Source organism: Phodopus roborovskii, unplaced genomic scaffold (genome assembly GCF_943737965.1).
Source record: "Phodopus roborovskii unplaced genomic scaffold, PHOROB, whole genome shotgun sequence".
Taxonomy (NCBI): Eukaryota; Metazoa; Chordata; class Mammalia; order Rodentia; family Cricetidae; genus Phodopus; species Phodopus roborovskii.
In genome coordinates this window covers 96,061-118,027 of record NW_026125944.1, presented here as the reverse complement: position 1 = coordinate 118,027, position 21,967 = coordinate 96,061, and the positions used below count along the sequence as shown (strand labels likewise).

Here is a 21,967-nt window from a genome sequence, read left to right as displayed (position 1 = left end):
GCAGTCACTTCAACACCCAGGAGCACTTAGGAGCATATTCTCCTCGGTGGCAAAGCCCCAGGATAGCCACAGATAGGAAAGCTGTCGCCCTTGATAGCCACTTGCTGCCTAAACTATGGTTCTCTTTCATGGCGCAGTGAAAAAAGCCAGAAATGACAGTTAAAAGCTGAGGCAAACAAAACAGCATCTAAAGAGTGGCATGAAGTCTAAGAGAGACAGTTTTATTTCCAAATGACGGAACACTGGACAGAAATGCCAGGGATAACATGAGTGCATATTTACCAAATGTTCTTGGTCTGAGTCAACACCAACCCTACAGGAAAAACACAAAGAGCAAATGAGATTTTAGAAGCCAATAGACGGTCTACTCGCATATACATATTGTCTGACAAATATTTTTCTCATCACAGAAGCTCCAGAATGGTTAATGTTCCCTCTTCTCTACAGGTTGGGGTGGCCATTTTTGGCTCCTGCCATTTTCTTCAGCAACAGCCTTGGGTCTAAGGCAAGCAGAGCAAATGTTGTATTCCTAAAACCCTACTTACCAGTTTCAGTACAATATCATGTCTTCTCTGAATGTTAGTCTAAGCAGTGAGAGACAGAAACTCTGCCCCAATTCCTCAGTAAGAATGATTAAAAAATTTCAAAACCAAAGCTGGAACACTGATCTCATGGAAACATTGCTAAGAGGGTCCACAGTTGCAGAGGGACTGCAGGGTAACTGATGGACATCAGCTTTGGCTCTTCGTAATTCTTGTATACCTACAGCAGCTTCCTTCTTTGGGCATGCCAGGGAGCAACTTCATTAGCGAGTTCTGAGTCTGCCCTCTAGTCTCGGAACTCGCAACTCTGTCCTTTCTCCTGCCCTGCCTGCCAGGTCTCCTCTCCTTGCTGTCCCTGCTGTTCTGACTGGCAGGTTCTGTTGACTAAGCCCCTCCCAGCTGCCAGGGTCTCACTCAGAGTTAACTCTGGATAGCATGGAGCTCTCTCAGTCACTGCTTTCACAGAAGCTTCTGAGGACAGCGCATAACCCAGAGGGTCACATCTAAAGTCCTTTGCAGGACATTCAAAACTCCACACACCAGTGACCACCATTTCGTCCAACCTATCTTCCCACCCACTTGCCAGTCATTTTTCTTCCATGTGCCATGTAATACCCTAACCCACACCTCTCCCCCACACCCTTGTCAGCACCAAGACTCACTGCATTTTTTGCTCACGCCACTCATTCCCTCAGGTTGTAACTCGTGCCCCCTCAGTTTTCTATTCATTTGTCAAGTGACAAAGTAGCTGCTCTACGAGATGGTCACACAGAATCACCTCCCCTTTGTGCTTTTGTAGCACGGAGTTCTTTATTGTAAACATACATCACAGTACAAGATAGTTATTTACCTGTCCATTTCCCCAAAAAGACTGTGAGCTCCTTGAGGGTAAAGGCCATGTCTCAATTCATCTCTGTATCCCCAGAGTCTAGCATAGTACCTGACATACAATAGGTGCTCAAATGTTTATTGATTCAGTTACCAACTACAGACAGCACAGACAACACAGCAGTACAAGAAGCTGTAGCAACACATCTGCAAAGACAACACTCAAAGGAGGAAAATGATACAAAACTATATGTGAAAGGCAAGGAAGTCATGGTCACGTATTTGAAAACAGGTGACCATGACCAGATTCAAAACTCAAGCAAAGGCTCATTTTCTCTATTAAAAAATGGCCAGAGTCTGTTTAATAGCTTCCCAGTCACATTGGACTCTTACCACATTTATGCATCGCAAGTGACATCTAGTGGTCTAGATGATAGAACATTTAAACATTCAAAAGGCACATTATCCAAAACCAATGTAATAAACATTTACAGAGCACTTATTATTTGCCAGGCACTGTGCTAGGCACAAGGCATAGACATGAATTAAACATGGTCCCTGTCCTCAAGGAGCTCACAGACGAGTGGGAAAACAGACCCAACTACCGCAGATTCAAAGAGTTTGCTATTAAGGCAGGATGGATTCAGGACTACTGCACGATAATTTCTAACTATGTGGGTTCAATCAAGCTATATGGCCCTAAGGACTATAATTCTGTTCCCCAGAAAATAGGGCTAGTATCACCACAAAGTGTTGATGCAAGGCTTAAATGAGAAACTGTATTGCTTGATGCATCACTAGTGCTAAGTGGTAGGTAGCTCTTCTAGCAATACTGCATCACAAAGATGAATGGGATAATTGCTGTGATAGACAGACCCAATGCTACACAGCAACTCCAGGAAAAAAGAATTTGGGGAAGAGGAGGAGGAAGAGTGGTTTTGTCAACTCCTAAGAATAAAAGAGAATCCCAAGCCAAGCAAATGCTCAGAGACAAAGAAATGCAAAGCATGTGGGCTAGCTAAATGTGCCAAATGTTACTGTCACAAATTATGTGCAAGCTGATTAATTCACTGGGATCCACTGTTCCCAAGGCAGAGGACATGATCTTTTTACACTAGAAATTTGATCACGTCACTCACTCCCTTGCTTTACTACTGTCAAGATTTCCACTGTATTTTCAAATCCCAAGTCTTCACTACATAGTACAAGACCCTACATCAAGAGGGACAAACTATAGCCCTCATGCACATCCAATGGTAAATAACGTCTTGTTGGAACACAGCCATACTATGTGATTCTGTATCACCTGTGGATTCTTGTGTCACCAAATCTGGGTGGCTGACACTGATCAGATGACTGCAGAAGTCTAAAATCTTTACTTCTGGCCAATCACAGGTAGTTTTTTTTAATCCTGACCCATTAGGGTCTTGTCCACCTTTTTTTTTTCTACTTACCATTTGATCACTCTCATCATGTAAGCTTTTCTCTGTGTCAAACAGTCCACATCTGCTCCTGCCTTGGGGCCTTTGCTGCTGGACTGCTCTGTCTGGACTGCTCTTCCTGGTCGCCGTTGAACTGGCATGGTCTTGCCACTCAGGCAGACTGAGCTCAAATATAACCTTTCCAAGAGACCTTCCCTGGCTTCTTCATATTATATATACCACATTCCCAGTCAACATGCCAAAAATCTTAATTTCCATCATCTAAACTGTCATGTTCATTAATTTAATTACTAGGAATTTTTTGTTGGTTTGTTTGTTTTATCATTTTTTTCCCATTAAATGGAAACACAGACCTTTTCCTATCTTTTTATTGCCACTTTAAATAAGGGTACTTTATTTTAGCAATACTGACATTTGGGGCTAGATAAAGTTCTTTAAATCCAGTAGCCAATTCTGTGTCCTCTAGAGGACAGGGTGCTGGCCTCTGCTTACTACATAGCAACAGCACTCCCTTCTTCTAGTTAAGACTGTCAAAAATGTCTCCAAATATTGTCAATTATCCTCCAAAGAGACAAAATAATCTGCTAAGAACCAGCGAGGTGGAAGTTGAAACAAGGAGTGTCTACCAAACTATTAGTGCTCAGTAAATCTTAACTGAGTGACTACATAAAAGGCACACTTGAAATGTTGTGCAAACAGCTTTGCAGATACTAGCATACCAAGTCCTCACAACAACTCTAGGAAATGGGTGTCATGCTATAGATGTAGAAACCGAGATTCTGAATAGTCAAAGGACTTGCCCAAAATCAAAAAGGAATGATCAAGAATCCAAAGGTTACGTTGGTGTGTACACAAATCTTCAACAGCACCAACTCATCAGCAACTTCAAAATTATACCACTAAAAAGGTAGAGGAAGAGAAGAGGCACTCAAAATACAACCTTTGTCTTTACTCCCGAATATAGGTAGGAAAGACAAAATTGCATTTTAGGCTTTAAATGCCAATAGAAGATAAACCAATAATAATTACAGAATAGTAAATGCCACGAAAATATTGACATTTTCTATTTATGTTAATTATTAAGAATTTATTAATAGTTAAAATAGAGAAAATGGGAGATTTTTGATATAACTATTAAGTGTAATAAGTAACAATTTAAGCCAATACATGTTTAGAAAAATTAAAGCTACAATGTGAATTAAAGTATAAAAATTAAGATCATGTGTTTCCCAACTATTTGACATGCTAGTCTTAACCACATTCAGTAAACTACCCAGTAAGGACTATAAAAATATATAGCCTCACCTAATCGTGGAAGGACATGGGAGGTGTTGGAGGAGATACCTGGGAGGGACTTTAAAAAGTTAACATATGACCTCTGTTCACAAACAGGCCAAAACACTACAATAAAACAAGAAACCAAGAAGTAGTCTAAAACTAAAAGGCAATGGATATATTAATTGCCTCCAACTGTGGCGGGATATGCAAGATGGGGCCAGCCAAGGAGCTTTCAAATCCAGTGATGTAAACAAAACTCAATGTGAGTTGGTGGGATTTTCTTCTCTCTTTTGCGAAGGATGGTAAAGCATGAGAATTTGTTGTTGTTGTTTGAGACAGGGTTTCTATGTAGCTTTAGAGGCTGTCCTGGAACTCACTCTGTAGACCAGGATGGCCTTGAACTCACAGAGATTGCCTGCCTCTGCCTCCAGAGTGCTTGGAGTAAAGGTGTGCATCACCAATGCCTGGCTACAGCATGGGAATTTTATTTGCTCCATGTAGAGGACAATGAGGGGAACAAAACTGCTTCTCCACTGATGAGTTTAGTTCTAAGCTATCTCACATTTTGTTTTAGTTTCCCCACAGGATCTTCAGCTACAAGCTTTTGAGAAATAAAGGGAGTTTTCTCCTTTCAAAATTTACCACACTCATTTCTTGATGAACCATGTCTGAAGGAAATAAAATTAGAAGTTCCTCTGTCTCCCATTTGATTATCTGTATGATATTGAACAATTAACAACTCTTAAAGCCTTATTTTTTAATAAAAACAGTTACTATGATTAGATAAACATGTTAAACACACATAACAAAATGCCTGGCACATAGTAGGTGCTTAATAAATGTCAAATCCTCTTACAAATGGTAAGTAGGATTATAAGACCATTACTTGATGTGTAAAAGCATATGCTGCACTATATTATCTACTATACACAGAAATATCACAAAAATTAGAAGAGATTTGAATAGTAAAGAGAGATAAAAATTAGAAGAGATTTGAATAGTAAAGAGAGATTATGACATTAACAACATTCACTGTATAATTAAGGGCTAGCTTGTCTTTGCAATGCTAAAAGGCACAATAGAAAGTGAAAGAAACAGGCGACAGATTATTAGATCAAACACTGTGTTTCCAATGAGGCTCATGTATCCTGGAAGCTTGGTAGCTCTTAACATCTATGACATTTCAGCCAAACATAGAACTACAATCTACAAAGGCTTTAGACACAAGCTGCTGTATCCATGGAAACAAATGCAGAACTCGAGATACAAGAGAGCTTTCAAACTGAATACATTAAGCAGTACACACTGAAGACCATGACTACATCACTTAGGCCTTGGTAGGTTTGTTGGGTTAGAAATGGTGCTGATCAGAAAGATGAGAAGGAATGATAATATCTAGTATTGATTAGAGCTGGGGTAAACTGAACTCTCACACATACCCGATGGATTGAATTTAGTAATCTGACCAAAAGCCTTAAATACATGCATATTTTATAGATTAATCAATTACACTTCTGGAAATGCATCCTAAAGAAATAATTTAATAAGAGCATGGAGACACATTGACTTCAGAGCATTCATTTGTTAACAGTAACAGCAAAACCCTCCAATAAAAATGAAAATACCCATAGCCTAAAACATATAAAATTACAACAATAGGGATTTGGTTAAATCAGTCAGGACACAAGACATCTATTCAAATAATATGAAGATATGCATCAGGGCAAATGCCCATGCTGTAATAGATTTTCTTCTATTATCACATTTCAAAACCCGTTTAGAAGAGCACTTTACTGCTGGCTGCATAGCAAAGGTCTGGAATGCTTTTAATTCCTTTTTCTTGCAGTCTCTTTTTTTCCCCTATATTATGCTATGCACTTTTTAACAAGGAAAAAATGTAAACAGACTTGACAAAGCTTAAAATCTTCTCATGACTAAAAATAAAAGTAACAGAATTAAAATGGAATATGAAAACGAGGTCCCCAGTTCCTACTTACCTTATATGCAAGCATGACAACATGGCAGTTGTGCCACCACCAAATACCCACACAGTAAAAAACACAATCAGAAGTGTGGTGCTGAACATCATTTGTCGTGCGTAAGTGGCAGTATCACGAATGGCCAAGGCAAATGCCATGGCACCACGAAGGCCTACAGAGAATAGAAGAGGTGTTTTTTCACTAACTCATCATCAATGTACACTATAAATTCAGAGATATAAAACATAACCTCAAAGCTTGAGAGCATATAAACAAATATAAAATAAATATTTAATATATGTAAAGAATGACTGATAGAGTTAGTATATAATAGTGACTTTCTTTTTTTTTTTAAGACGGGGTTTCTCTGTAGCTTTGTAACTTGTCCTGTAACTCACTCTGTAAACCAGTCTGGCCTCGAACTCACAGAGATCCTCCTGCCTCTGCCTCCCGAGTGTTGGGACTAAAGACATGCACCACCACCACCTGGTATAATACTGACTTTAATTGATCTTCTGTTTGTTTATTTTTCAGACAGGTTCTTGCTACTGTAGACCAGGCTGGTCTCAAATTCAGAATCCTCCCGCATCTGTGACTTTTTTTGAGTTCTTTATATATTTTGGAGATCAGCCCTCTGTCAGCTGTGGGGTTGGTGAAGATCTTTTCCCATTCAGTACGCTGCCATTTTGTCTTATTGACAGTGTCCTTTTCCTTACAGAAACTTTAAGGAAGACCCTAAGAGGGATGCATAGATTGCCCTGGGAAGGGAAATTAGATGAGATCTCCTGGGTAAACTGGGAGTAAGGGGGGCATAAAAGGGGATGGGGTGAGAACATGAGGGAATGGGATAGTAGAAGTGGGGGGATGGAGTGGAAAAGTAATGAAAGAGACATCTTAATAGAGAGGTCCACTATGGGGTTAAGGAGAAACTTGGTGTTATGGAACTTCCCAAGAATCCACAAGAATGACCCCAGCTAAGACTCCTACCATTAGTGGAGAGAATGCACAAACTGGCCTACTCCTGTAATCCGATTAGTGACCACCTCAACTATCATCATTGAACTTTCATCCATTAAATGATGGGACCAGATACAGAGATTCACAGCTAAGCACCAGGGCAAGCTCTGGGAACCCAGTGGAAGAGAGAGGAAGAAGGGGATACATGAGCAAGGGAGTTCAAGATCATGATGGAGACAGCTATAGAGTCAGCTCAACAAAGATTGTGGAAACTCATGGACTCTAGACTGACAAGAACAAAGCTTGTGGAAACTCATGAACTCTAGACCGACAACTGTAGAGACTCCATGGGACAAAACTAGGCTCTCCATATGTGGGAGACAGTTGTGATGCTTGGACTATCTGAGGTGACCCCTGGTAATGAGACCAGGATCTATCCCTGGTGCATGAACTAGCTTGTGGGAGTTCATTCCCTATGGTGGGATGCCATGCTCAGCCTTTATGCATGGGAGAGTGACTTAGTCCTGCCTCAACTTAATGGGCCATACTGTTGACTCCTTATAGAAGGCCTTACCCATGAAGAGAAGGAGATGGGTGGGTGGGCTGCAGAGAAGCAAGAGGGACCTGAGGTTGCAATGTAAAGTGAAACTTAAAAACAAAAATCATATCTCTTTTCCATGCTGTTCCTCTGAAGAGGCAGGCAGGTATTTGCCTGTCTCTCTTTATCTCTCCCCTCTCTTCTTTCCCTTCCCCCAATAAAACTTCCCATGTAAGAATTATCATATCAATGACTCATACATGTAAATTTTGACACTGCATCTTTCATTCAACGTAACACTTTGGAAACACATCCATGCCACTATGTGTATAAAGTTTATTCTATTTTTTTTTCATTTAGTAATTTTCCACAGCAGAACTTTATCAGGTCCTTCTCTGGCCCAATTGGCCATTGAAAGACAGACAAATGCAGTGGTAAAGGTCAGTAATCACAGATACACAGGAGGCTGAGGGAGGAGAGTCACAAAAATACAATCAAAGCTTGCTTGCACTACAGAATAACATCAAAGTCATTCTGAATAAATAAGATCCCATCTTAAAAACCAAAAAAGGGTTTGGTTTTTTTTTTAGGGGGAGAGGCATATATATATATGCTATAGATATCTTAATGGTAGAGTATTCACTTGGCATGCTTGAGGCACTAGGTTCCATCCCCAGAACTCAATAAAGGAAAACAAGCAAGGTATGTATAGGTTTTTGGCAGTTTACTGCCATAAACATCCACTTGCAGGTTTTCCCTAAAAATGCATCAGTCTCTAACTTATTTACTTTGTGTGACATATTTTGAAACCAAAGATTTGGAAGCAGAGTGTGAAAAATTCCCACCAAAGAGAACGGAAGATGATAAGCAGTTTTCCATTTGAGGATTCAGTTTCAATGTTTCTGACACAGTATCTCCATCACAGGCTATAGAAGTTGGTGTACATGGTGTGACTGGTATCTTGGGCATAGACAAGAGAAGAAATTGAAACTTACCAGCAAACATCATCATGTGTTGAAAATTTGATCCAATCTTACTTCTTCTGCCCAAATTAAGTAAGAGAGACAAGGGGTAAATGTTGGCAGCTCTTCCCAAGAAAATAGCAATCTAAAAGCATTAAGAGGTTAAGGAGCATTTCTTTTACTACTGGTAAGTTAAGCTATACATTCAAGGTAGTGAGCAAGCCCTGTCCATTGACCACACTGTTACAGTGTTGTCTGCTAGAAAGGTTCATATCTACAGAGCAGCTGCAACACAGTCACTGCAACTAGGGGACTGCCATTTTAATTGTATTTCATTCAAATGAATTTAAATGGAAATAAGCACAGCTAGCTAGCTGTTAACAGACTTAACAGTGCATGAGAAGCATAAACTAAGTGAAGAAAAAGTTATATAAAAGAGGACCTTCTTTAGTATTAACATCACAGGCACATTCATTTCCACTGCAGTGTTGAGAGGAAGCAGAGTTATGCTGGCTAAACTACGCCTTCCTTCCTAAGAATACAAAAAAAGGGCCGCTCAGTCACTTCATGCCACTGAAATTCCTGCAAAGCCTGCTGGATCTCACTAAATGTGCATTTCCAACCTGCAAAAAAGGTCAGATTTCATGTCAGTTCAGATGGATCTTAATTAAGAAACAGTTTGGGTATCTTTTCCTCCATTCATTATCTACAGAAACCTGTGCTTTATAATTGCATTTTTTACTGCAGGGTTCATGACACCATCTCCACCACATTTCCTGAAAGGAATAGAAAGGGAAATGTAATACTAAAGCAAAGCAACAAGTTTGAAACACTGCTGATGTAAATACCTTTTAAAGACACTGCAATTGCTAAGGCAACAAGGAAAAGGCTGCATGTAAGGATTATATACTCATTACCTGGGCCTAAGTGGTAGAAGCAGGAGGGCAGGAGTTCAAAGTTAGCCTTGGATGAATAGCAAGTTTGAGGTTAGCCTGGACTACATAAGACCTCATGCAAAAGAAACCAATGAGCCAAAAAAACACCAGAGGGGAGAGAGAGAGAGAGAGAGAGAGAGAGAGAGAGAGAGAGAGAGAGAGAGAGAGAGAGAGAGAGATGCTTTTGATGGAGTTATTTTCCAGGTAAGTACTAGTTAACAACACTATCACTATCATATACCCATGTACCACATAACATTTCAGGCCAAGAGTGCTTACAGAATGGTGATCCCATGTAATTACAATGGAGCTAAAAAGATTCTTATTGCCTAATGACACACTTTTTAATAAAAATTGTATTTACTTTTTTTTTTTTTTGCAATTACAGAGTGGTATTCAGTTAACCAAACAATTATCTTCATATAAGCTGCATCAGAGACAACTCAAGATTAAAAAAAAAAACCCAAAACAAAACAAAAAAACTACCATACCCATAAATTACTAATTTGTGCTATGCACCAACAAGAACCTGTTTTAAATTTCCATCCCAATTTACAACCCCCAGACTGTACCAGGCAAGGTTAGTGGCTATTGAAGTTATCACCAGAACAGAGCTATCTAAAGACACATTCAGTAGTGTGTTAACTATACAGAAAAAGACACTGTACAGTTTAAAAACAAATCTTATACAGCCTTACATCTCACTATTTTTTTTTCCTTTAAAAGGAGTGAGTTGTGTACATGGGGGATTAAATGTTTTATAGACAAAAAAAAAACTGTGCTAAAACAACTTATTCATCACCAACATCTTCTTTTTCATCCACATCTTCCTCCTCTTCCTTGTCCTCTTCATCCTCCTCCTCATCTTCTTTTTCTTGCTCCTTTCTGCCTTGACCACCCCATTTTTCGCTGCATCAGGTTTCCCTTTAGCTCTGTAAGCAGCAATATCCTTTCTATACTTCTCCTTCAGCTTGGCAGCCTTCTTTTCATAGGGCTGCTTGTCTTCTGAGGTAGTGTTGTTCCACATCTCTCCCAGCTTCTTTGCAGCATCACCAGGTTGTTCTCCTTTGATTTGGGGGCGATACTCAGAACAGAATAAAGCCAGAAGGAGTCCTTGAACTTCTTTTTGGTCTCCCCTTTGGGGTGATGTAGGTTTTCATTTCTCTCTCATTAGGAGCCTTGTCTGCCTTTGCCATGTCTTCAATTTCCCCATTTCTTTAGCAGATACGGGCTTCCACCTTTCTGAGCATTTCTTGGGGAACTCTGAGAAGTTGACTCTTAAAGCATGCAGTTGCTTCTTCTTATGTTCCTCCCGGCAAGTTTGCACAAAGAATGAGGTCATTTTTCCTCTTTGCTTCTTAGGATCTCCTTTGTCCATGTTCAGTTGATTTTCATCCAAAAGGCACAGAGTCACCCAGTGCCTGTCTGGCTCACGCTTGCTCTGGCGCTGTCTCTATGGAGCTTAATGTACTGCAATGGCTGTGAGAGCTGCCTAATGACTTCTTAACAATATTCATACGTCTATGCTGATGCTGGCCCAAATAAACCTACTATGTTACCCCTCATACACAAGAACAGCACACAAAATTATATGTAGTACACAATAGCTGGTAATAAGTGATTGTTACTGGTTTTATGTATTTACTATATTATACATTCTGTCATTATTTTAGTGTATTCGTTCTACTTACAAAATGAAGACTTTGGGCCAGGGAGATAGTTCAGTGAGTTAAGGTGTTTGCTGCAAAGCCTGACAACCTTAAGTCAATTCCTGGGACCCAAAGAGTGGAAGGAGAGAACTGAGTCTTAAAAGCTGTTCACAGACAACCGCACATACCCCAATGCATTTGTAAAATGATTGCTGTGAAATAGCATGCTGTGAAGTAGCAACACCCTCATATACCTCATGTTTATCAACTGTCCTAACTGCATCAACAAGCTTCTATCATATTCTTATATCATATTCTATGACACATGCAATGACAAAACTGCCTGATGACACATTTCAACAATTGTATCGCCACCGTTAAGCAGCACATGAGGATCTACATGCATATACTGCAACTGAACAACTAAATAATTGAATGGAAGATGCTGGGAGTAAGTTCTTTATGACAGGAATGCAAATGTACAAACCAACGAGAGAAGACAGTTTACTGTTAGTGCTGATAGGTTACAGTTGGAGATATCAGTACAAACTCATGCCAGGAGATGCTGATGATCAGAAACAAAAATATTTCTGGATATATGTGTATGTACTTGAGTTGCTATATCCATGAATAGAACCAACCTTTGTACATTGACAGGGTCTACATAAGTAGTTCTGAACCTTCCTAATGCTACAACCCTTTAATATAATTTCTTATGTGGTGGTGACCCCCAACCATAAAGTTATTTTCATTGCTACTGTTATAAATTATAATGTGCATATGTATGTTTTCTGATGGTCTTAGGCAACCCCTCTGAATGGACTGTTTGACCCACAAATGGGTCATGACCCACAGGTTGAGAAACACTGGTCTATGCACACCCAAAGCCCAGATCTAGGTTACCAATACCATCTTTCCCAATAAAAAGGAACCAGAGCTCCTTGGAGAGATGGACAGTTCTTGGATATAAAGTGCACAATATGAGCAGAAGAATCTTATAGTTCTAGAAAGTATGGAAGTGTTAAAATACAAAACACCAAATCCCCAAACCATGATAACAAGGTATGTCAAACAGAAGTGGGTGTCTACAGTACAAGCCCCTGATGGCTACAGCTGGGACAGTTTAAAGAACAAAACTTGTAAAAATGTTGTAAATAATCCAATATATAAAATAATGAATAAGTAGCATTCAAATAAATAATGCTAGAAACAAACAAAAGAACAAAACATCATGTGAGGGAGAACAGACAAATCTCCTATGTAAAGGGTTACAAACAATTTATAAAAAATTAGTCCTTGTGGAGATGAACCCTCAATACACATTCCTTAAATGAGGGCTGCAAGGGGTGGCTTCTTTTCTAATCAGGACAAGCTATAAACAAAATGAGCCTCCTTGCAGTGGGGAAACTCTGTAGCCATGTGACTAAAAGTAACATCATCACATGTTAATGCTTTCAACATGATATTTCCCTACTATTCCTCCTAAGAATACATGCATCGCATTGTGATCTTGGGGATGACACGAGACAAATTCCAACCAAAGAGCACTCTACAAAACACCTGGTCAGCATTCTCAAATCTTTCAGGACTCATTAAAATTAATTCACGACTCAGGGTGAGCATGAAGCTGACTTCATGTGTCACTACATCCTCATTCCTGTGACAAATGCTGATGTGAGGTGCTAACAGAGAACTGGGCTGTGAGGTATAGGACACCTATCAGTGCCACCATCATTATTCTTTTCATAAAGGTAAAATACACTAAAATGTAAAAGTTCTTCGAAAATAATTCCATTTAAAATAAGAAAATGTAACAGCAGCAAAAAGGCATTGGAGGCCATGTGACAACAGTTGCTAGTTGTCACAAATCCATACCTAGTCTTTTCTTCCAATCACAAGACCCTCCTCCCTTTCAGCCCCAATTTTGAGTACACAGTCACCCAGATAAAGAATATGATTCCTAGTTTCCCTTGCAGGTAGGTGTTGCAGACATTGTTATGTACAAGTAGTATGTACACTTCTAGGTAGTGCCCTTAAAAATAATTAGGAGGTACAAGGGTCAGATACCATGAACCACAAGAATGCAGGCAACTCCCTATGGAGAGTAGCACCAAGGCTGCCCAAATTCATAACAATTCCACAGTCACACAAGCTCAGACTTTTACATAAGAAACTTCTGTCTCGTTTAACTTATTTAAACCTGGGTTAATTTGAGTCATTGTCACATGAAACGAAATGCAACCCAGGCTACCAAAAAAAAAAAAAAAATCAAATAGTGATAAGCTCTGAAGCAACTGAACTCAACAACTTGTCTTCCAACTAAGGTTCTCCTCTTATTGACAGGACTTTGCTGTTTTGCTGTAAGACTACAGAATAGCAGTTCAACAAAACATCACTTTCAAACATAGACCTTGTGTGCTTTCAGGTTTTTAAAATGTACTGCTCTCTGTGTCAGAATCTGGATTCTTAAGTGGTTTTAGGGCTTCTTTTGAAAACCACTCATTTAAGCATTTATTTCCCGGACTGCAATCTTCCCTTCCACATTTCAACTCTCCTGCTGTGAGAGTTCCAGGTCCCTGAGCTCTTCAGTCTGAAGACCACTCTAGTCTTGTCTCTGATGGTCAGTCCCCTTCTTTCCTTCTTTCACATCTTCTCCATGTGGCGGAGACACTCTTCCCATAGCCTACATCTGCTTTGTTCTTTTCTGTTTCCATCATACTCACTCAACAAAGCCACAAACCTCAATGGACCCAACGTTTCCTTTTCCCCCCCACCCTGTGCTTACCACTAAGTCTTCCTGGTCAGAGTCACATGGCATAGAAGATTGGTATCTTACAAGTTCCTATTCCTCAAAGTCAAATGGGCCCACAGTAATGATCAGCAACTGTACTGCAATTATTTGGTCAACTCTCTCCTAACTTTCCATGACTACTTCATAAACTTTCTCTCTACCTCTCCCCAAACTCTCATCTGTGGGAGCCAGCATCCAAGATGGTCCCTAACGACCTCTGTCTCCTGATATATATCCCCACTCACACTGGTCTATAGGGCCAGCAGAATATTACAGAAGTGATGCTGAAATTGCACTTCCAACGCTGGTCTCTAAAGAGCACCTTGGCTTCCATCCTTGTCCTCTCTCAGTTCACTCACTCTGGGAATCCATGCTGAAACTTCCCCTGTGGATAGGTTCTACAGAAAGGTGGTCCTTTCTGTTGACAGCACATGAGTGATATTGGCATGGCTCCTCCAGCCCCAGATAAGTCCTCAAACTCATACCAGCAAACCATGTCACTGTAACCTCCAGACAGGCTATGGAGTCAGAACCACCCAGCTATGATATTCCAGGATTCCTAACCCCCAGATACCATGTAAGGTAAAGAATGGTAGGTTTCCAGATTATTTCTTATACAGCAAATAACTTGGACACCTGGCTATTCTACTCTAAGCAGGCAATATCCCTTCCTACTTTATGAAATAGAAGCCATCAGCTAGGAGCTTCATTTTCTCACCGTATCTCCCTCACCATTTGGGGAAGCTGCCCCGAGCAGAGGCCAGTTCCTCTCCACATACTTCAGGGTCCACCTGCCCCCGTCTCGTCATGTGGATGCCTTTCATGTTCTCACATTCTTCCTTTCAAGCTGGTTTTACTTTTGACTTATTTATCTTATTACATCTATTTATTCACGCCACAAGTGTGGAGGTCAGAAGCCAATTGCAGGAGTCAGTTCTCAACTTCTATCACATGAGTCCCAAGGAATAAACTAAGATAGTCAGGTATGGCGACAAGCATCTTTACCCTCAGCCACTTTGCTGACCCCTCAAGTTGGCTTTAAAGGTAAAAGTGCTCATTTATATGAAACAGAGAAAAAATTGGGAAAGAATGTGGTCTCATCAACCTTCCTCATCTTTAATGCATTGCCCTGGGGCATAGAATCTAACTCTTCCTCATAGTCAAGCTTTCTCTCTCTCCTTTAGTAACAGAGGACAGTTTTTGTTCCTTCTGCTGTGCTTGGCTGAAGATGAAAGTCATGGTTTTCCTAGGCCAGCAGTTTGCCCCAAAGCTCCTCCACCACTCAACTTTCAAATGTGACTTTGAAACAGGGGCATATCAAGATGGCCTGACACTTCAGATCTTCGCCACCTTCACAGGGATTATAGTTACGTGGCACCACGCCTGGCAAAGGACAAATACTTTTACCTCTGAAGTCAACAGAATAGTAAAAAGACTCTGTCATTCCAATCTGTCAAAGTTTTTGTGCAAGAAATTCTAATAGAAATAGAACAGTGAAAATGATTAGAATGGAACTGAGGAAATAGTTGATATCCTTACTTGTTTTATCAGAAAAAAATCCCACATTTAAATATTTTATCAACCACATGCCTAAATCCACATGAAGATCTCAATTAAAACAGTTTTCAAAACAGACACATGATAAAGGATACAAATGCTCCTACTACAAACGTTGGATTGAAGACATGATTCTGGAAGGTGAACAGCGTCAGCCCCATGTAGGAAAAGATGAAATTCTCCGCTAAGAAATTGAGAAGCTCAAACAACTAAAATGAAATTTAAAAGGTTCCAGTAAGTGTCACACTGAAAACATGAGGAACACACACTTTCAGTATGTAAAGCTCATATATGCACACACCTGAAAACATGTGACTCAGAGGAGAGCACATGTAGAGATGGTATTCCCAAACCCATAGAAAAAGGCAGAAATGATGAGGACTCACGTTTCCCCATCAGCTCCCTTCTCACAGGCCTCATTATTGGTTACTTCTTCTCCCCCAAGCCCAAGGTTTCTTTTTGAATGTCCTAGTCTCCCTTTGATCACTTTCTGTTCATGATTCTTCTGTACAAGTGACAAGCTCTTCACGCCCATTTCTCATCTCCATCCAGTAAATCTCATTTAAAATGAATTTCAAGATACTTTCCTCTACAAGCTACAAAACAGTTCAACTCCTTTTGCCCTGGCAGAGGATCTTGCATGACCACTGGCATATCACTGGGGTGCTGCCACCTTTATTTTTTGGCTAGGTCTTAGCTTCTCATTTTATGGACTAAGACTCCTAAAATCAGGGTTTCTTTATGATAATATGAACTCAGCACCCTCGCCTGATGCCTGTCAAGTTCCACCCATTCGCAGCACTGTTTCTACCACAGCTGTAGAGAATTTTCCCATAAAGTGAAGGCCTTCCATAAGCTCTACTTTTCCTTGACCTTTCCCAGTAGTTATGTGTCCCACAACAATAAGAAAGAAAGAATCTAAGCTCTGGAGTCTAAATGCCTAGACTAAAACCACACCTTCCCTACTTGCTAGTTCTACAGCTTTGGGCAAATTTGTGGTGTTCTTGCTTAGAGGGAAGCCTTGGAACAGAGTTTTACCATGTCGCTTAGGGTTACCTTGAATCCCAGATTATCCTGCTTCCATGTCCTAAGTATATGTGCAGTGTTGTGTATATGAATGTAGGCACACATGTCATATAATTATGTGAAGGTCAGGTGTCAATCTCAGATGTTAGTTCTTGCCCTTCACCTTGTCTCAGGCAGGGTCTCTCTGTCGTTTGTTTGGTTGGTTGGTTGGTTGTTTTGCTATGACAGGCTAGCTAACTGTCCATCTTCTGAGGATTTTCTTGTCTATACTTCTTATCTTCTTTTAGAGACATTAGGATTACAGACACTCTGTTATGTATCCAACTTTTATATGCATTCTGGAGATTTGTACTCGGGTCCCCATACTTGCACAGCAAGCACTTTTACTTCCTGAGCCATCTCCCCAGTCCCCAAGTGTTTTTATTATAGGTATACACAACACACCTGGCTTACTTACTCTTTTCAAAAGCAGTCTTAGAAATGTTTTTCAAAGCAGAGTTGGGAGGTCTGGGGATATTGCTCAGTGATAGAGCACTTGCCCACCAAATAAGAGACCCCAAGTTCAATCCCCAAAACTGAACAAAAAAGCAGAGTTGGCTTATTACCAAAAATAAGAACAAACATTAAAATAGGCATTTTTTTCTATAAATTACTTAATAATTCTTATTCCTATTTGCTTGCTTAATGGATGTGAACACAGTTTTGTTTTTGTATAGTCAGTGATCAGAGACACAGTGGATACAGAGTCTCAGCTCAAATTCTGAACACAGGAGCTGGGAAAACCCCATGAGGTGCCAGAGAGTAAATAGGGCTTTGCAGGCATAAGGTTCATCCTGGCCACTTTAGTACAAAAGCTGCATAGGCTATATTTACATTAAAAGATGGGTGTGGCTCAGGCTTGAGAAAACTTTAGTAATGAACACTAAAATTGAGTTCCATATAGCATAGCTTTCATGATTTACAAAATATTCTTTTTTAGCTTTTCCTAACCATTTCAAATTATAAGAATGTTCCAGTTCAAAAAATAGCCAGAGCCAAACTCAACATAAGGATTATATCTGTTTCCACTAGGCCATTCCAAATCCTTCCCATCCTTTAGATGCACCATTTCTACTATAAAATCCAGCTCTCCAAGCCTCAAACCATTCACTCTCTCCAGCCTACTTTCTTTTGCATTATTGGGGAAAGCATTGGATGTACACTAACTTTGTAGCTCCAGGACAGAGAGAGAGGGAGGGAGGAAAGGAGAGAGAGAGAAAGATTACTATTTTGCTTTAGCATTGGTTCTTTCTAGACTCAACTCACCTTTTCTAGTCTTCTGAAAAACTGGAAGTTCCTAGTTCTCACTACAGTTTCCAAATATGCCCATGTTCCTATTGAAGACATTACATTTTATTTATTAAGTGCTCTTCTATATCTACTAAGACCGGAAAACGATATGCCTAATTCCTTCAGAATTCTTTTCAGATAGCCTGTCCATGCAGTGCCCAGCAATGACAGTCCCCTGAGACTCCTGGAAGCAGCAGTATTGCAGAGCCTGGATGAAGAGTGCAGGAAGCTTAGTCCCTGTATAGCTTAGCAGATCCACATAAAAAGTCAATGTCTTCTACACTAGCCAGAGTGGGCCTCTTACCATCCACTGCATTAGGAGGATACTAAGAGAAGGAAGGGGAAGCCAATTGACTAGTTTTTGGAAGTTCAGTCTTAACACCCTCTGGTTACTCTGCTGACCGACTGCTGCCCTAAAAGCTGCTACCCTGCAACCTGTCAACGCTATCTATTTCTAGAGTCAGGGGAAGAGAAGACATCACTTTGGAATGATCACAGATATTTAAGTTGAAAAATAAAACCTTTTGCTTTGCTAAGAGGAGGAAAATTTTATTCACCAAGTACAAAGTTACCCTTACCTGCTTTGTTCTATGCTGAGACTCTGTGGACAAATTATTGTATGTATAATGTGCCTGTGTGATACCACAAAACAATACTGCAACCACACCTGCAAAGACAGAAAAATCCAATTCACTGAAAAGGAGGGCTCCTACATTCTATACTAAGTCTCTTATTTTATAGAAGTAGATTCCAGACATAATGTTGATATTTCATTTACTTTTACTAAGTTTGTTGGTAGGAACCAATTACTTGCATTGAAAATCCTTTTTATAGGCTAGAGAGATGGTTCAATGGTTAAGAGCACTGGGTGCTCTTCCAGAGGTCCTGAGTTCAATTCCCAACAATGGCATAGTGACTCATAGCCATCTACTATTGGATCTTGTGCCTCTTATGGTGTAAAGCCATACAAGCAGATAGAGCACTCATGCATAAAATAAATACATCTTTTAAAAAAGAAAACTTTTTGCATTCGAATGTCCATCCTGACTCCCAACCATAACAAGTTTGTTCAAAACACTAAAAGAGTTGGTTCACTTGGGAAAGGAAGTCACTCCTCACAGGGCTTACAATGCAAAGAAAGTCACCTACCTGTGAAACCCCAGGCTTCAGCCAAAAGGAAGGTACTCCAGGACATCAGGAAGAAGAGACCTGTCTCCAGCAACTGGAACTCCCGCAGCTTGGTGAACTTTGTCACGTAAGACTGTTAAGCTTGGTAACAAGATCTCATAATAATAGCACACAAGTATGACTAGAAAAATAATAGTCAATTCAAGGTAGTCATGAAAGTTAGGGAAGGGCTCTTGAGCCTCTCTAATACAAAAGAAGTAAAATGGGAAGAAACTCTTAGAATGAGATCTTATGGAGCTGCCCTCTTATCAGTGAGAAAATCTCACAAATTAGATGTTCCTACTGATTTATGGGTATGCCATACTCTGCCAGAAAACTCACAATAAGAGACAGAGACAAGAGCAGTGCACTGAAACACAACCATGCCAAAATTCTATTAACCTGTGGCCCAAAGCAAGACAGCTCCATAATTACAACAATTTGCATTCATAAAAACATGTAACTTCCATGGAGTTTCACATTTATTTGATCTTATAACTTGTCTGCAATATAAAGCATTCATCCCATGATGAAGAAACTAAGGCACTTCACTCCTTTATACTAATCTAAAAAATTATATGTCAGGTGACAGTGGAAGCAGCCTGTGCCAAGTTGTGACAAACCCAGGGCTAGAATCTAGAGTCAATTCATGAACTACCTCCTTAACAAATAATAAACAAGATATACTTCCTAGCCCTGAGGATCTTGTGCCAGAGAGGAGATACACCCTATACTGGCTCCCTTCGAAATCCTTTTACTGCCCTTTCTTTACACCTTAGTTCAATTAAAAAGTCATGAATGATAGCTGGGCATGGTGGCCATGCCTTTAATTCCAGTGCTGGGAGGCAGAGGCAGACGAATCTTTATGACTTTGAAGCCAGTCTGGTTTACAAAGCAAGTTCTAGGACAGCCAGAGCTGTTAACAGAGAGAAACCCTGTCTCAAAAAACCAAAACCAAATTAAATAAAATAAAAAGGCCATCATGTACTCTCTTCCAACATAAAACCAAGACTACTGAAAGAGAATCACTCACATGTTTTACATGAAAATGTTTAAAAAGATTTATAGCTGGATGAAGCTGGAGAGATGGATCAGTGGTTAAGAGCACCTGATGTTCTTCCAAAAGACCTCAACTGGCTTGCGAAGGTGGGTTACAACCACCTGGAACTCAGCTCTAGGGGATTCAACATCTTCTGCTTGCTTCTGTGGACACCTGCACACATGTGCCACACACTCACATATGCACATAAGTAAAATAAAAAAAATCTTAAAAAAACAAGATTTATAGCTAGAAACATTGGGGCTTATCCAGTCCTACTCAGTTTTCCCTACCTTTTACTCCCCTACACTGAGATCCCTGGTTCAAATGTCAAAACCTCCATCATATTTGTATTTGCAAGGGAGGAGCCATGTCTGTCTTGTGTTTGATTCCCAGAATACAACATCTGGAATGGAGCAGGCCATAAGCAAATGTCTCATGAATGAATATAAAAATCATTTGCCCCATATTTCTCATGGCTAGCTAGTGGCCGTATCACGACTAGAACACAGGTCCTTTGAGCTCCCAAGCCAGGGCTCTGGTGAACAACAGTTGTAATGGAGAAAGACAGAATGAACATGTATATGTACTCATACAGGAACCACACATTTTTTGTTTGTTCTATTAAGCAAGGAGAGAAAAATTACAAAGATGGCCAGCAGCACAGAATATCCATAGACTTCGGGGAGTCTACTCACTTCCCAACAATTTAATCTATAACTTTAAAATTCATTTGTATGTAGTCAAAGACTCTTGCAGTGAACTTCGGGGCAGTGTAGCATTACACATTGTGACAGCAACTCTAGCACTCAGTAGGCTAAGGCAGAAAGATCATGAATTTGAGGGCAGCCTGGGCTACCATAATAAGATCCAGTCTCAAAAAGGGGGGCAGGGGCTAGAGAGATGGCTAAGTGGTTAACAACACTGGCTGCCATTGCAGAGGATCTGGATTCAGCTCAAAGCACCTACATCTGCAGTGGCTCCAGTTCCAAGGCATCCAACATCTTCTGGCCTCATGCATGCACATAGTGCAAGACATATATACAGGTAATATATATAAAAGTAAATTAAAAACAAAAAGAGGGGTGAGGTATGGGCATACAATTCAGTTGGTAGAAGGCTTGCCCTGAGTTTAAGCCTAAACACTGCATAAACTGGGTATGGTAGTGTTAGGTATACAATCCTAGAACTCGGGAGGAAGAAACAGAAGGACCAAAACTTCTCAGGCATCCTCAGCTCCATAGTAAATTCAAGGCCAGCCTGAAGTACATGAGATCCTGCTCCCCATATACATTCTAAGGAACTGAGCCTATGCAAAACAATGAAATTCATTAAGTGATATATTTACAAAGACTTTTGCTTCATGTTTTCATAACAACTTCTTTGTTAAAAAAATAGTAAATATAAAAGCAATTCTAGTCATGGAACTAGGAAAAAAAAAACATGCCTCATTAAGTTACCTCAGTAAGTTAAAAAGAAAAAAAATATATAATAAAAGGATATTAAAGCTGTCACCACTCCTGTAGCAGCACCCATTGCAAAAGATCCACTGAAGATCCCAAGGAAGATTCCAATCGATTTGAACATGGCTGTGACATCAAAGGTATGGCTGTTGTCTCCAGCTGGTTGGTATGCCACTATTGAGCTACAAAAGGACAAGACTGCTCTCAATTCTAGTAGCAACTTTTAATTTTCACATATTATCCAAATGTAGATGTGATAGCACATACCTGTAACCTTGGCATTTGAGAGGCTAAGGCAGGAGGAGCTCTGGTTCTAGAATAGCCTTGGGTACACAGTGACAACCTGCATCAACAGCAACAAAAAAAAAATGGAAGCATTTTCTAGTATAGAACTTTAATGACAAAAACAGAAGAAAGAGACCCCAACTCTTTATATGTGAATTACAAAAGGCTATAAAAAAAAAGCCCTGCAGTATATACAGCCA

At 40.0% G+C, this 21,967-nt stretch overlaps 1 protein-coding gene across 1 annotated transcript in view; it reads right to left on the bottom strand.

Moving 5' to 3' along the window:
- Slc9a6 (solute carrier family 9 member A6) overlaps positions 1-21,967 on the bottom strand; it is a 55,337-nt gene that overhangs the window by 9,567 nt on the left and 23,803 nt on the right. The window contains exons 7-14 of the mRNA XM_051179105.1: positions 21,523-21,664; positions 18,963-19,068; positions 18,392-18,480; positions 15,554-15,667; positions 8,560-8,671; positions 6,088-6,241; positions 1,393-1,482; positions 283-313 (exon numbers count right to left, since the gene is read on the bottom strand). Coding sequence (XP_051035062.1) covers positions 283-313; positions 1,393-1,482; positions 6,088-6,241; positions 8,560-8,671; positions 15,554-15,667; positions 18,392-18,480; positions 18,963-19,068; positions 21,523-21,664 — 838 coding nt within the window. The remainder of the gene's footprint in view (positions 1-282; positions 314-1,392; positions 1,483-6,087; positions 6,242-8,559; positions 8,672-15,553; positions 15,668-18,391; positions 18,481-18,962; positions 19,069-21,522; positions 21,665-21,967) is intronic.